General features: G+C 40.8%; 2 protein-coding genes across 3 annotated transcripts in view; one reads left to right on the forward strand and one right to left on the reverse strand.

Annotated features, from left to right (window-relative positions):
- Positions 1–1,316: 1,316 nt before the first annotated feature.
- Positions 1,317–8,110, forward strand: fbxo16 (F-box protein 16; the record flags this gene model as incomplete). Its single annotated transcript, XM_079526345.1, has 8 exons — positions 1,317–1,412; positions 2,138–2,173; positions 2,533–2,739; positions 2,959–3,123; positions 3,594–3,859; positions 4,639–4,756; positions 5,233–5,500; positions 5,750–8,110. 8 exons carry the CDS (start codon positions 1,317–1,319, stop codon positions 5,782–5,784), a joined length of 1,191 nt encoding a protein of 396 aa, XP_079382471.1. The 3' UTR covers positions 5,785–8,110.
- fam49a (family with sequence similarity 49 member A) overlaps positions 6,196–15,715 on the reverse strand; it is a 47,733-nt gene continuing 38,213 nt past the window's right edge. For both annotated transcript variants that reach the window (XM_079527039.1, XM_079527040.1), the window contains exons 4-12: positions 14,766–14,887; positions 13,966–14,071; positions 13,506–13,642; positions 12,723–12,800; positions 12,049–12,165; positions 11,091–11,170; positions 10,466–10,592; positions 10,190–10,260; positions 6,196–9,602 (exon numbers count right to left, since the gene is read on the reverse strand). In XM_079527039.1, coding sequence (XP_079383165.1) covers positions 9,539–9,602; positions 10,190–10,260; positions 10,466–10,592; positions 11,091–11,170; positions 12,049–12,165; positions 12,723–12,800; positions 13,506–13,642; positions 13,966–14,071; positions 14,766–14,887 — 902 coding nt within the window. In that variant the 3' untranslated portion in view covers positions 6,196–9,538. The remainder of the gene's footprint in view (positions 9,603–10,189; positions 10,261–10,465; positions 10,593–11,090; positions 11,171–12,048; positions 12,166–12,722; positions 12,801–13,505; positions 13,643–13,965; positions 14,072–14,765; positions 14,888–15,715) is intronic.

Genomic DNA, 15,715 nt, shown 5'->3' on the forward strand with positions numbered 1-15,715 from the left:
TGAATGACCCACCACCTCCTCCTCCTCCTCCTCCTCTCTCTCTTCAGTTCTCACAGCAGGTTTACGATGTCCCCGTTCCGCGCGGCCGCGCATCGTGGACGAGCATGGCTATTGAAAGTAAAAACGTTAATCTATGGAGAAAGTAGTAGTACTAGTCTAGTAGTAGCCTATATATAGTTTGTTGTCTGACTCTACACAGTTCAGTTCTAAAAGGTACACATTTAGGCCAGCATTTAGGTTTATTAGGCTTATAGTCCAACTCCCAAGCAAGCTATGCTCCCAAGTAAGCACTATTTAGGCCTAAACTTAACATTGCAATGAGAACATAGCTGCTGGCAATTACTGTCATCATACTTTTTTCATTAATGGCGTCCGTAGGCTACAAAGCACTTCATATCCAGGCAGAAACAGCCCGCCAACAACAATGTTACAACCTAACAGCCCGTCGACAACAAATGTTACTGCCTATCACTGATATGTTATCAGTAACGACACAGTTGTCCGCATTCACACCATGAGTCACACATGCTGTAGGCCTGTAGTGTAGTAATCTACTCTACACTGGTTCTCAACGACGGGTCCGGGGACCAAATGGAGTTTGGACCCGGCCCATTTCCATTTGGTCCCATTTGCAGTGCACGCACAAATGAACAGTTTATTAAAAAATAAGTAGGGGGTCTGTGGCCTAATGCAAAAAGGTTGAGAATCACTGTATTATTAGTAGAGGCTATAGTATCCTAATGTGGGTTATACTGCAGCGCCCCCCTGTGTGAGCAGCCGGACATTATGGTCCCAGCAGGCGGTTGTCGCTCAAGGCAGTGTTGTCACTCCGGACAACGCATGAGCGCCAGATGACTCTGGGAGGGAGGGCAGTCAATGGTGCAAGCGCTCAACGACGTTACTATGGTAACATGTAAACTGTTTTAGTGGTAAAGTCAAAGTTGGAATAGAGGAGGCCTCAGAAACAGTTCTTGCACAGTGCATCTGAGACTGAGGATCGATCATGTGCATATATGCCTGCCATGTAGATAAGAAGAACAGACGGTGAGTTGAATGAGACAACTTTGCTTTCAGAAATGTACACAAGTCAATTAAGTCATATAGTATTGTGTGTTGCATGTATGTTTCTGGCTACCGGTATTCTTTAATCATAACGAAGATGAGTGGAGAGCCGCAGACACATAAAATACCCAAGCATGGTACAACTACATTCGTCATTGTTTTAAAACAGTTTAGTTTGTTAGTTCATTTCAATGCATTCTTATATGTACGTGTTTAGGGAAAACACTACACTGTGATATCAGTAGAACAGAAGTATGCCACTCGCACCCAGAACATCTCTGAGCTCTGCAAAGATGCAGACCAAGATGAGTGCCTGGACTCCTCTCAACCACCAGCTGTCCAACAACTATGTAAGTCAGTCATCTGGCATTGTATCAGTCTTTGCTTTTATCCACTTAAGTCCTATATAATTCATCTCATGACAAAAAGCAAAATTAGACAATCTACCAGCTCACACTATTCTCTAAATGTTTGGACAATTTGGAAAATGTTAGTATTACTTAGATTCTAAGAACAATGTCCAAAATACGGCCAGGTTGAAAGTGTTTAGTTGTGAGGGCAACATGGAGCACCCGTGGGGCCATCATGGAGCATATGGTGATTTATTTTGTTTGTCCATAAAAATACTAATCAACAACATGCAACAACATACGGTAAGAGGAATGATAGTGTGGTTGAATGCAGCATGGTTAAAAAAAAGAAAAAAAGAAAAAGAGAGAGAGAGAGAGAGAGAGAGAGAAAGGAGCACATATTTTTAGCAAAGAGTGAAAAATCCCAAACAAGGGAAATGGCACAAAAGGGAAAATACCATGGCACTCTTGTGGAGAAATGAAAAGGCTTTATTTTAATGGCTAATGCATGGCAAGAATAAAAATGTAAAAAACGCGTTGTGTTGCAGTGCGTTGGCGACAGCGTCCTTTTTTATTCTCGCCATGCATTAGCCATTAAATTAAAGGCTTTTAAAATGGTCCCATAACGTTTCACTTGTTTTGCCATTAAGCATTCACAATATAATTCCTTCATTATAATGTTCATGATATTGTGGGCACTTTAACTAACAACAGTTCTTCCTCAGGTATTCATGGAGAGACGAAACCTATTGGAAAAGTGGGTAAGTCAAAAGCACATATTCAGAAATAGCATCTGTCTTACTTACTTACTCTCCTCTTCGTCGTGGGTATATAAGGCTTCAATGAGCGCTCTCCATTGCATTCGATCCCTGGCAGCATGTTGCGCCTCTCCCCATGACAGCTTCATCTGTTCCAGCTCTTGTGTCACAGTTCTGCTCCAGGTGGTTTTGGGCCTCCCAGGTTCTTAGGCTAGCATCTGTCAAGTAAAGGCTTTTAATTGATGTCTTATATGCTCACTGAACAAATAAGAAGAAAAAGCAAGAACAAAAATCATATTTTTGTACGGCATTCTATGAATGAACTCACATGAAGATGAACATTCTGTCTTCCTTCATCTCAGTTTGACAAGTGGTCTGACAGCCAGAGGAAGGCCGTGTTGGAGGACTTCCTGTCCAGGTGTTCTGTGGGCCAGCTCAGGTACCTGGACCACAGTGTGAGCAGCAGACTGCCCCAGGAGGCCGCAGACTTCACCTGCCTGCTACCCAGAGTCCTCTCCCTCTACCTGTTCTCCTTCTTGGACCCCCGGAGCCTCTGCCGCTGTGCCCAGGTACTGATCTGCTTCAAAGGTGGAGGTATTTTTCCTTTTACTAGTGATGGGGGTATCAATGTATTTGTTAACTGTAATCAATAAGAATAGGAAATAATTTGGGTGTGAGAATGACTTGGCTGTGTGTGTGTGTGTGTGTGTGTGTGTGTGTGTGTGTGTGTGTGTGTGTGTGTGTGTGTGTGTGTGTGTGTGTGTGTGTGTGTGTGTGTGTGTATGCAGGTGAGTTGGCACTGGAAGGCTATAGTGGAGTTGGACCAGCTGTGGATGTCCAAGTGTCTGAGGCTGGGCTGGTGCATCAGCTTCTCCCCTACGCCGTTTGAGCAGGGTGTCTGGAAGAGACATTACATAGAGATGGTACAGGAACTGTGGATCAACAAACCTCAGGTCTGGAGATGAAACTAGTGGGATTGTAACTATCGATTATCTTCTTAGCTATACTTAAGTTCTGATTACTTTTTTGTTCAATTAATTGAATAATCAAAAACCCCTTTATTCTGTTTTTTATAATGAACCCAATCTTTTCCCTCTCATATATGCCTTTATAAAATTGAATAAATATATTAGTCTGACTAACCACATCATACAATGGTCACGAAAAAAAAAGAAGCTAGTTTACAAGCTTACAACACATCTTCATCAATTTGTTGTGAGCTTGTAGATCTGCTATTCTACGATTTGTGGCGTATTTGAAAATCGATAATTTGATTTAAAAAAATCTATATTTTTTATAATCAATTAAATCTATTAGTTTGATTAACTGTAGCACTGTAGACGTTTACTTGCCAGTGTCAGAAATAGTATCACCACATATATTTGTGTGAGTGAGACTCTTTATGGGGTTTTAATTTTTCCAGACCCCTTCTGCAAAGCAGCAGTTTGAGGTTCCAGAGGTGACAGCCATTAGCAGCACACGGCCAGAAGCGGCTGAACCAGCCTCCAGCAGCGAGGTGCGTTCAGCACCTGCCACCCATCGAGGCAGGAGCACCCCTGGGAGGGGCTTAGGGGCAGGGACAGGGAAGCCCCCCACTGGACTGCCACCCTGGAGAGATGCCGACAGACACCCCAAAGACACCCTGCGCTTCAACTACCTGGCCAACATGGACCCCATGGAACAAGCACAGTAAGACCACTTCCCTCAGGTCTGATAATCTCCCCTTTCAGTTGATACATTTGATTTTATTGCCGTTTTGTTTTATACCACTTTGAACACACAGTAACGTCCTCAGTCTCAATTGGAGATTGTATTGGCTATTCAAGAGTGTAGGAATGGCAGTGTGATGGGAAATGAGTAGTTATTGGATTAGTTGAAAATGTCCCCATTAGCTGCCTGCAAAGCAAAAGAAAAACTGTTATCTCACTTGGTGTGAAGAATGGTTTGATACTCACTTTGATACTCACTGATGATAAAAAATACGGTAACTTACAGATTTTGTTTATCATTTTATATTGCTTTTAATTGTGCAGCAATTACTGTACCTTCAGGGTTTGATTTGCTGTGGGGGGGGTCGGTCATCCGTTTATATTGCCGGTGGAGATGTTTTATCCCTGCTTCTTTTCAGACTAAATACATGCATCTCCTTTAGGGAAATGTATACCCTCTGATATGTTTCATATTCACGGTTGATGTTATAAAAAATGTTTGTTAAAATAGTTTAAAATATGACATTTTAAGGTCTTTCTTAAATAGTGAAAATAACAAATCTACAAGCACACAACACATAGTTTGTTCGCTATTTCTTGTATGACTGTAAATATGGGCTTAAGTGGATCAGCCCTGCTTTTTGTTTTGTTTCCACCTCCCACAAATCGAACCTCATTAGTGCTTTATTGCTCAGTGCATATAGTGAGAATAGTTTCCCCTAGTTGCACCACTCACCAGCTCAAAATCTCCCTCCTCAGGCAAATGAGAAGCAGATATGCAGCCCCCACCACCACAACCAACAGAGCTGACCCAGACAACACAAGGAAAAAAACCTTGTCGGAGGCAAATTATAAACTACGCAAAGCCAAGTCACTGGTAAACCAGCTCTCCTACATCCATTATGATGATGATAACCTAACTGTAACAGAGACCCCCATTACCTGACTCTGCAGGGGAACTCCCCAGAGACACCAGCAGCAATACCTGCATAATGCACTGTGTGTGCATTATGGTCGAGCCATTACAGGGAAATTCATGCTAATTACGAGTTCCACACAGGATGGAGGATGATGGAGGACAAAGGAAGACCAACATAATAATGCTGATGATGGTGGAGGGGGGGGGGGAGTTGAAAGAAAGGGCACATTGAATATGCAATAAACATTTCAGTCTCGGTAGTGCTTTTATTGGGTGGGTTTTTAAGGGAGTAGGAGTGAATTTTCATTCACTTACAGTACCTCAGACATTTCAAATTGGCTTTGGGTTAATATATTGTTCTGATGACTGCAAATGTATGTACCCATCTAATACATGTAATTGTTCTTCTTTTCTCCTCTCTCTCTCTCTCTCAGATGACTCTGTCCCTTGATCTCAGCTCCAGCTCGAGCCCCGCACCACCCTCCCATCCTCCTCTTCATCATCAACATTATCACAACCAGAGCAGACCTGACTGGGCCACTCGCAGCCTGGACTATCCCATGACCAAGGACACGGCAAGGAGCCTGGTGTGCTCAGCCCAGTGGAATGCTGGGATACGCCCGGGGCCAGTGAGGTCAGCAGTGCCTCGGCTGAGTGTGGAGGGACTGAGGGCATCACTGCGCTCACATCGCACAGCTCCCAGTAAGACTACACACAGTGTGTGTGTGTGTGTGTGTGTGTGTGTGTCTCTTTGTACTTGTATATTGAAAGAAGGGCTGCAACTATAGGTCATTTTCTTAGAGATTATTCAGTTGATTACTTTTTCGAATAATTGAGAAAAGGCTACGTAAGTAAAATAACTTAAAAGTTCTTGGAAATTAGTTGCTTTCTACCCTTGCTAATTATGAGATGTGACTTTCTGCTAATGGCCTAAATATCTCCTGGTCTCAGGTACTCCACTGTTTGAAGGCCAGCCATGGACATAGCATGCCTCTTCTAACCAAGATGAGGAGTGAGTCACATTGCCCCCCTCAGGAGGATTTCAGAACTACAACACACACCTAGGAGGACTACTATGTACTTGAAAATGTTCAACTGTGGCAGTGTTCTGAATGAAGAGTGATTCATTAGGTTAATTATCTTGACTTGGAACTTCAGTATACGACTCATGAGTAATGCAAATAGATCGGCTACTTGAAGCATATTTCTAAGACTTATTTTAACAAAATGATATCACTTATGTCACATTTAAGTTGTTACTACTATAGCTTGTCCTTGCTTGTTGTATATTTCTGTATTTGAGAGCGAGTGAATGATCTGGTTTCGATGTTTTCCTAAATGGATCATTATGAAGACTTGTTTAATGCTTACTGTAAAATGTACTGTCAAAAGAACCATGTCCATGTAAGAAATGTACCACTTTTATTTGTCAGTCCACACATCCCATCCAATATGCAATACAAAGCCAATGCAATTCTTGAACATCGAATCATAAAAACAACACACAACACAGCTGCTTGCATGCTGAATGTTACACAGTAGCATATAGCAGGATTTATACTTTGTCGTACGGTGTTGTCACGCACATGACAGTCATAGCCCATCTACTACACAAGCTCACAACGCATCACGGATGGGACATGTGAACTTGTAGATAAGCCATTTGTGGTACGCAACACTGTCGTACAAAAGAGCATAAATTGGCCACGGCCATAACAGAAAGCATGTGTTCTTCAACCGTGACCGACCAAGTTGAAAGAGAGACTTTTTCCTCACTAATTGCAACTCTGGGAATCACTTCAGTCAGTGGATGTACACTATCAATATCATACGTACACTCTCTTTACAACTCACATAGTCCACGTGTACAGTATTCATTCATTGCATATAAAAAACAATTGCATCCAAAAAAAAAAACAAGTATGGCGCTCACACAATATATTACTAAATACCAGGATGATCACAAAAATGAACAATCAACATATCTAAAATGAATGGTAGATAACTGATGCATTAGTAGAAAATGTGAGTAGGGTACAAGGCAGAGTGTGTTCCATTATATGGCTTATGGGGTGAAATACAATATAAAGCTCAATTGAAGCAGAAGTCACTATTCAACAAGAAACTGCGACACCGATGATATACCCATGTTACAAATGTAGGTTAGTCCCATTATTTGCCAGTTTACAATAATGTTTAATTTATTCGTACGATGAAATAAAACTTAAGGATTTAAGGCAGCTGGTAGTATGCACTGTAGTTCCTACACCAGTGATTAGAAGCAATTGGTTCAAAATGTAGCCTGTATTGCGGATAGATGACAAGGTCTAATGTTGATTGGCCACGCAAGTTCATTCTAGACGAGAAATATTATTGGTCCAAAAAAAGACAGACGTTATTGTATTGCCTTTATGTCTGCCAGCTAATCTGGGAGCTGGTTGGTGACCTTTGTTTCGTCCCCTACTCACCGTTTTAATTTATTTTAAAGGTATACATCCATCTCCAATTCGGTGTTCTTTGGAACCCAGTAACTCAATTACGATTGATTGATCTCCAGTGATGGATGAGCGGTGAAGCTTCACCCATCTCTGCAATATATACTGTACCAGTACTGCACTGAATGATTAGTGCCAACAAAAGCCTTTCTATCCCTCTGCCTCAAATCACTACCTTGGATGAGAGACACCGAGTGTTATTCTAATGGAATACTACTCACTTAATACATGGCTTCAGTTGTTTGATTTGCTGTTGCCGCCAGACGGTTCTTTGAATACAAATGAGTTCCTGTCTTCCGTCTCTGCATTTGCCATTCATTAACTAGAATATGAGACTTACAAAAGCAATATTGAAGCACAATATGCTGATGAATGTAAAAGTACGACAGTGAATAATAATGAGATTGTCTGATTCTGCAAAATTTTGTTAAAGGTCATTATTTATTCATGGAGAGCTCCATTAGAGCAACCTTGAGTCATAATGAAGGGCATATCTACAGTATATATATATCCTTTATTTACCCTGAGTGAGTGGAGTGAAAAGAACCAAGAGGGTGATAAGCTTGCCCTGGTTGGTCAGCTGCCTTATCTTTCCTAGGGGTTATACGGCACCTGATCAATCATGGCAAGTCACTGTGTGCTGAACTGGCACTAGGAGCGACCTCTCACAATGTAAAATATGGACAAAACTCGACTGCGACACATGGTTGCTGTGGATGGTTTGGTAGAATTCACAGCCACGTCGACTCTGTACAGTATGTCATTCAGTCACACGAAACCAAAACACAGCAAAAAACAGCGACTTATGGTTCTATATGGTGCAGAAAAAAAACAATGGTACCAGAGACAATAGACAGAATAACAACAGATCATTGAACAGATCATATAAAAGCTGAATGAAAAGACTCAAAAGGCATTTTGGGGGTATAAAATAAAGTGACATAATAATATGTATTCCCCGATTGGCCATTTGGCCCCTGCTTTGGAAACGAGGAATTACTTATTTGTTAGTTCCCCTTCCTGAAAGCTTAAAATCTTTCAAAGGGGCCTAACCCCAGCATCCATTCTGGGGGGAACATTAGCCAAAAATAGCCGATCGGTAGATCGGCTATTTTTTTGGTTAAGAGATTCCCTCTAAGAGATAGAGGGTTTAAGTGGTTTTAAAAAAAGCACACACATTATGGAACACCATTCATCACAATTATTCATCACAATTACAAATCCCTACCTGAGCAGAGTTCACAAAACATGGTATTCTTTTTTGCTCATACGAGAGGAATTTATTCAGAATGAAAGCTTGTGTATTTTGGAAATAACTTTCTTGTTAGATACAAAAGCCACACGCACGATGAAGAATACACACATACTTTAAACCTGACACAACACTTGAATTCATCACTCTGAGCTTTGCCATACAACAAAAGAAAAAACTTTTGGTTGGTAGATATATTTGTCGCGGCGCACATATTATACAGTAGGCTGCCACCTCTTCCGTCATCACAGCCTCTACCCAATACACAACAAACTTGACATCAACTGATTGGTAACATTTAATTTGCAAACTAGCAATGACACGACAGACAACCTTTATCGCATCATAATAGCGGTAGGTATGTTTGATTGTTTTGAACAGGTGAGCTGGGTGGCAGGGGGCTTGCTCTAAAAAGTCGAACCCAACAGCTGGAAAGAGTGCAACATGCCGGTGACACAAACGCGGCAGACAATAAATCCAACATGAATTTTCTTTAGAAAATAAGTGTCATGTTGTTAACAAGCTAATTCACTGAAACTTGTTTCAAGATACCTTTCACCCTTTAATCGCTAAATCACTATTAAAATCAGAACTATAGTAAATTGTCTCACTCCAAGCCATTTCCGCCACAATCATTTTAAGAAGAATGTGTTGGTATTATGCTATATATTATGTTTAACTTGTTTTGATGGACATTTGTCATCACACTCAACTCCTCATTCATAGAATTGGCATGCAAGTTGTGGTGTATATAAGGCTGAGGTTAAGTTAGGTATGTGCTTCGGCAAACAGTTTTTGTTTTTGCTATGGAAATGGTACATGTTCTGTGGGTTTCAGAGACTTGGAGAGAATGACTATGTAAATACACACAAGTATTAACATCGAGTCTTTTGTTTTCTTTAAATAATGTAAACATATACATCTTTCTGAGGTCAGTAAATCGATCCTCTTCATGTTTATTAATATATATATATATATAAAAAAGGAAAAGTGTTACTGGAGCATTGTTCGAATGTTCTTCGGTGTGGATTCGTCGTTCAGGTGTTTTGTGGTGAATCTAAATACAAAGAAAAGCAATGCTCAGATCAGAACGAAACCAAACTCCTCACAACACCTGCAACCTCCACATAGTTTGAGGGCACGAGATGCGTCGCTACAGCGGTAGCGGCTGTACTTTGTACTCTCGGTTGTGCACATGAATACTAGCATCCCCATTCTGGGGTGGACATTCTGCAAGAATAGCACATCTACAAGCTCACAACGTTTAGGAATGTGACCTATTGACCACTGCACTATTACAGTTTAACAATAGACAAATTAATAACTAATAATAACATATCCAGTCATAATAACTAACTAAATATACCTTTAAATCAACTGTATGCAGACCAAACAGAGCTCTGGGGGACCCAGTGTCAACCAAATATATGGGTTTTGTTTAAAAGCACTGTGACGAATGGTGCTACTTCAAAGTTTCTACTTATTATATTTGAACTTTTATGAGCCACAGACAAAACACTAAGTAGCGAAAATATAAGATCTGCAACGTCACAATGTGCCGCAGTTTTGCAATACTTCGGCTATTTTAGCTAGCAAGTATATAAAGCTGAAGCGATTCAAAAGGAAGGTTGAAGAAGAACCTACTTGAGGGCGTTTAGAAGGCCTTCTACATTGTCTGCTGGCTGCTCCTTCAACACCTTGATGCAGCCTTTCATCTGACAACAAAGAGGAAATGCATCAACTGGCGCCCTTCAACAAAATGAACAGAGCCGTGACAAAATAAATAAATAAAACAGGTTTAGCTTAATCACATTCATGTAACAGCAGTAGCGATATCGATCGTTTTTCAAAAGGACTAAATGAAATTGTATTTATGTGTGTGTGTGTGTGTGTGTGTGTGTGTGTGTGTGTGTGTCTTACATCTATCTTAGACGACTTATTGAAGGCTCCGTTGGGATGGACATGGTCATAAAGTATGATGACTCCAACCATGACCCTGGAACAGAATAGCAAGGTGTCCTCACTGTTGAACCGACTCGTATACTCCCTAGAGAGAGAGAGAGAGACTATACAGTGAACACAGAGCATCTACCTGTCTTAACACTGCATATATATTATTTGTTCTGTGTTAATGCATATTTTTGTTGTTGGTTTATTTTGTATCAATGCTTTGAATTGTTTTGTTCTTTGACCATGTTCAGCACTTTGGTCAGCCTTGGGCTGTTTTAAATGTGCTATAAAAAATAAAGTTTGATTTTAATCACGTTCTCTTTTTTTTTTAAAGACATTTTTATTATATTTATTGAATCACTTTCAACCTGACATCCCTATGTAGGTCTGGGTCTTTAAGAAATTTAAAAAATAGCACATCTATAAACTCACAACACCTTGACGATGTGAGCTTGTAGATGTGCTATTTTCAAATACACTGTTCATACGAGTATAAAATAGGCCTTAAGTTGTAAACAATACGCTAAGTGGTGTAAGACATGTTAGATAGGGGTATGTGAGTAACAGAACCATGTACAGTTAGAAGTTGACTCACGGTGTCTCCAGCATGACTTTACACACACTGGCCATTGTGCTGAGGCAGTCCGTTGTGTTCTCCAGAGGAAGAGTCTTATTCTGCAGACAAACCACCAGACATGTTATTAACCACATGAACCATAAGTGTATCTGGGCTTGTCATAATAAGTAGATAATAATAGTCATAATAGTCAAAATAGACGATCTAAAAGCTCACACAATGCGTCGCTGTGTGTTAGGGAAAAAAGGAGGGGACCACGACTCCTGGGCCAGGGGAGTATAAATAAATGAGCTTGTATACAAGCCCAAAGTTTTACTTATGTGGTGTAATATTATCACCCTCCCCACGCTTCCCTCCCCCGAACCAATTGTGTTCGTGTAGAGTAGACGCTCGACAAAGCCGGATGCACCATGGTGGATTCAAACCTACAACCTCCGTGGTGGAGGGCAGGCACTTTACCACTGTGACACCCAAGCGACATCTAAATGTTCTCCAAGACATTCAAGGACGTGGCCTGCCAAAAATGATTACACAAGCAACTCTATCCTCTATCAGCACCTGTAAAATGTGATTACACATGCAGTTCTATCGGTATGCAGTTATACTAAAACTTTTATATAAAGCAGTGTAAGTATATAAATTTGATTGATTGATGATGTTCTGGGAGGTCATCCAATGGCTTAGAAAGAAATTGGCCCGATGCCAAACTTACTTGCAGGCCGCTGGTATATAGACAGCTGGAGAATCCTGTACTAAATCTAATCCAACGATAAAAATCTTCTTTTATGGGAGTCCTTGGCACAAAATCTTTTCAAATATAATAATGGGTCCATGACATGAAAATATTTATGAACCACTGCCATATACCATGAAGTCTAAAGTCTTGTGATGTAGAACTGTACTGTGTACAGTTCTACATCACTCGCTAAGAAGAGGAAGATGTTATACAAGGTGACGACAATAGCATCACTCTCACCTCTGTCACAAAGTTTGTGGTTGCATTGCTGAGTGTTTTCAGCATGGGCGTGGCCTCTGCGTAGAACAGGGACATCCTATTGGCCATCTCGTTGTTGACCTCACTCTCAATGTCCAACTACAGGCACAGCAGAACACAATGTTACTCCAAAAGCAGCCAACTTTTAATTCATTTGACAACTGCTTTATCGGCAAACTGCCATCTTCACCTTGAACACTGAGTGAAAGTGAAAACTATTGTCATGTAGCCGGACAATCAGTGACCTCCGCCTACAAAGATAAGGCAGGCAAAACCACTGCTAACAAACCTAATTATACTGCTTTGAAACCAGTCCTGTTCCCATCGCAATGACTGCGTTCACCCAGTTTCCACCCAGTTCTAGCCCCTACATTGATGTTCATTAGATGTCGCTAGACATCTAATCATCAGTAGACAGAGAGCTCGATCAACTGGCTATGCAAGACTATTAAAAGACATGTATTACTGTCTATTCTTAGGTTCCTTCCTGATTTTGAGTGATTGCAGAAGTACAGAATCCAGCATAAATATCAAAAGGAAGACATAACTTAGATCTAGCTTCTGATTGTGGGGAAGGAAGCAGTTGTCACTTTGAAGGCAGACAATGAATTAAGGATCCAAACAGACTTAAAGATATAACTTAATTGACAACTCACGTTCATGTTATTTATGCGGTTTCGACTGATTGTTCTTCTGTAGTAGCTGAAATCATTCTGGATGGCAGGAATTCTCATCTGAAGTGAGATGAGAAAATTATTTACAGGACATTATATTATATAGAGTATATCCCCTTGTTTATCGGTAGGCATTTTAAAGCATATTGTGTGTGTGTGTGTGTGTGTGTGTGTGTGTGTGTGTGTACGCGCACACACACACACACACACACACACACACACACACACACACACACACCAAACGCCAGCATCTCTAAATAAAAAGTAAAAATATAGATATTTTGTAAACAAAAAATATATAAATACTAATACTAAAATCATATTCGTTTAAGTTTCTAGTGTGTGTGTGTGTGTGTTCAGAGAGAATGAATGAGTGCGAGAATACTTGTACCGGACCCGCTTAAGCTACTGGCTTACACTTGACTACACTGTAGTCTCACTGTAGAGTTCAGTCTGAATTGGGAAAACTGCTTTCCACTATGATGCTCCTATTTCATGGAACAATCTACAACTCGCGCTAAAACATGCCCCAATACCATACGAACAATTTGATAACCTGCTCTTAAATCTCCCTACCTCACTATGACATTATTTTGAACTTATTATGGTTTTATTTTGTTGTTTCTCCTATGTCTTAATTGTTGTTTAATCTCGACAGAATTGCAAAAGAGGGTTTACTAAACCTCAATGCTCTTTTTGAGAACAAATAAAGGTTTTGATCAAAATGTCCAGTAAGTATGCTGTCCCGCAGCATGTCCAGCAGACCTTGAGCTCGTCGAAGCGCAGCGTGAAGTGGAGGATCTCTGCAAACTGTTTGGCCAGCGCCTGCTCCTTCTCCAGGTGCTGCGTGGGCGTGTAGGGCGCACACGTCAGGCATTCCAACAAGCTCTGCAGGGCCTCCTCTACAGATCGGAGGATGGGGAGACAAAAAGGCAAAGTAGTGAGAAACGTGCACGTCGGCCAGTGTTACGCTTCGATTGGTGGCGATAAGTTCCTACGGATGCATCCACGCAGGAGTGCTGTGGTTTGGGGATCCAGCCTCTCTACTATGCGCCTGCTTGTCACTGGAAATGCAGAGGCTTTAACCCCTAAAACCCTCTATACTTGGTAAAAATAATACTTCGGTCGGCTACAGTATGTACTTTTCGCCCTTTACACAAAATCTGTTTGCCAAAATTAGTTGATCTACAAGCTCAACACGACACGGTGCTGTTAAACACAGTACCTAATCGTTGTGAGAAGCTGTAGAACTTCTTGAGTCTGATGACCAGCGGGCAGACAGAGTTCCAGGCCCTCTCCTGCAGCAGCAGGTCACTGGGGTTCTGTATAGCCTGGATGGACAGATATCACAATCATAATTCAACATCATTTAAACACTTAAATACTGTAGTCTCAGTGAAACGGACTTGAGTTCCAGCTGTATCAGCTTTGCTCACGCAATGTAAATTTGTATAAAAATGACATCACGGTACATTTAACCATGGAGCACTCCACTTGTACACATTTACAAAAAAAAGAAAAGCCCAAATGCACATCCCTGTTTGTATGTATGTATGTATTAGGGCTGTGAATCTTTGGGTGTCCCACGATTCGATTCTGATTCTTGGGGTCACGATTTGATTCAAAATCTAATTCTAAAGCATTTTTTTCCAGATTCAAAACGATTGTCTATTCAAAATGATTCTCGATTCAATACTACAATACAATACAGCTGTGGTATCACAAACACCATGTAGTGAAAACTGTAACTGTAAGCATAAAAAAAATCTAATCTAAAAAATAAATAAAAAATCTAAAAAGAATAATGTATTGGGTGGGTGATAAAAAAAGCTTTTTTAAAATTATTAATCGATTTTGAATTCGTTCATAACGGGAACCGCGATTCTAATTCGAATTTTGACACCCCTAGTATGTATGTATGTATCCTCTGTAGTATCTCTGTATCTGAAATTCTGAATATGCGTCTGTGTGTGTTTGTGAGGTTGTCAGAGAGTGGGAGGGAGGGTGTGTGCGTGTTCTCCTTACATCTCTGATCTCCTGTCCTGCTCCCTTGTATGCCTGCAAGAGTAGCAGGATGTTCTCAGAGTCCTGAAGGACTGAGTTCACCTGGTTCCACACCTCACGTTCTCCCTCTGTCGGCTGTGCATCTAACACACACACACACACACATCCAACAAATGAACCAAGGGTCACGTGCACGGACACACACCCCCAACAAATAAACCAAGGGCCACGTGCACGGACACACACCCCCAACAAATAAACCAAGGGCCACGTGCACAGGACACACACACACCCCACACACACACACACACACACACACACGCTAATCTAACAGTCAAGAAGAAATAATATAGTCATTGTACACCGCTACATGGGATTTTATTCAAGCCTTTTCACATTAGGACACGATGTCTCTGTAGTCTGTGCGTCAAAGCAGATTCAAATTTATTTTTAATTCAACTGGCACATTTTCAGACACAACACATCTTGACCGCTCTAATGTGAAATGGCTTTTAATTCGTTTTGATGATTAAAGTTGGCTTGAACAAAACTCTACAAACATGTACGCAGGGAAGCACTTCTCCCACACAAAATGTCAACACTCATATTATTCATACAATTCTATATGGAAGCATGTGACACATATGCATTCAGTGCAAGCGAGGAGAGATATTTTCCCTTAGAATGTTCAAAGGTACAATGAAAATGTATCATCATAGCATACTGTCTCAGCAGGTTTTGGATAGTCTAGAGCTAGAGCTACCTTATAAACTAGCTTTAACTAAATCCTTGGACAGTTAACTGGGCAAAATTAAACAAAATGTATAGTCATTCTGCTCAATTTATACTGCATTGCGCGCCGATGTCATGTGACAAAAATAGCCCATCGACCAGCTCAGAATGCAATGTGTGAGCTTGTACTGTAGATGGGACACCAGCGAGCAACGAAGTACAAATCTGACTTTAAACAG

This window comes from Electrona antarctica (genome assembly GCF_951216825.1).
Source record: "Electrona antarctica genome assembly, chromosome: 17".
Taxonomy (NCBI): Eukaryota; Metazoa; Chordata; class Actinopteri; order Myctophiformes; family Myctophidae; genus Electrona; species Electrona antarctica.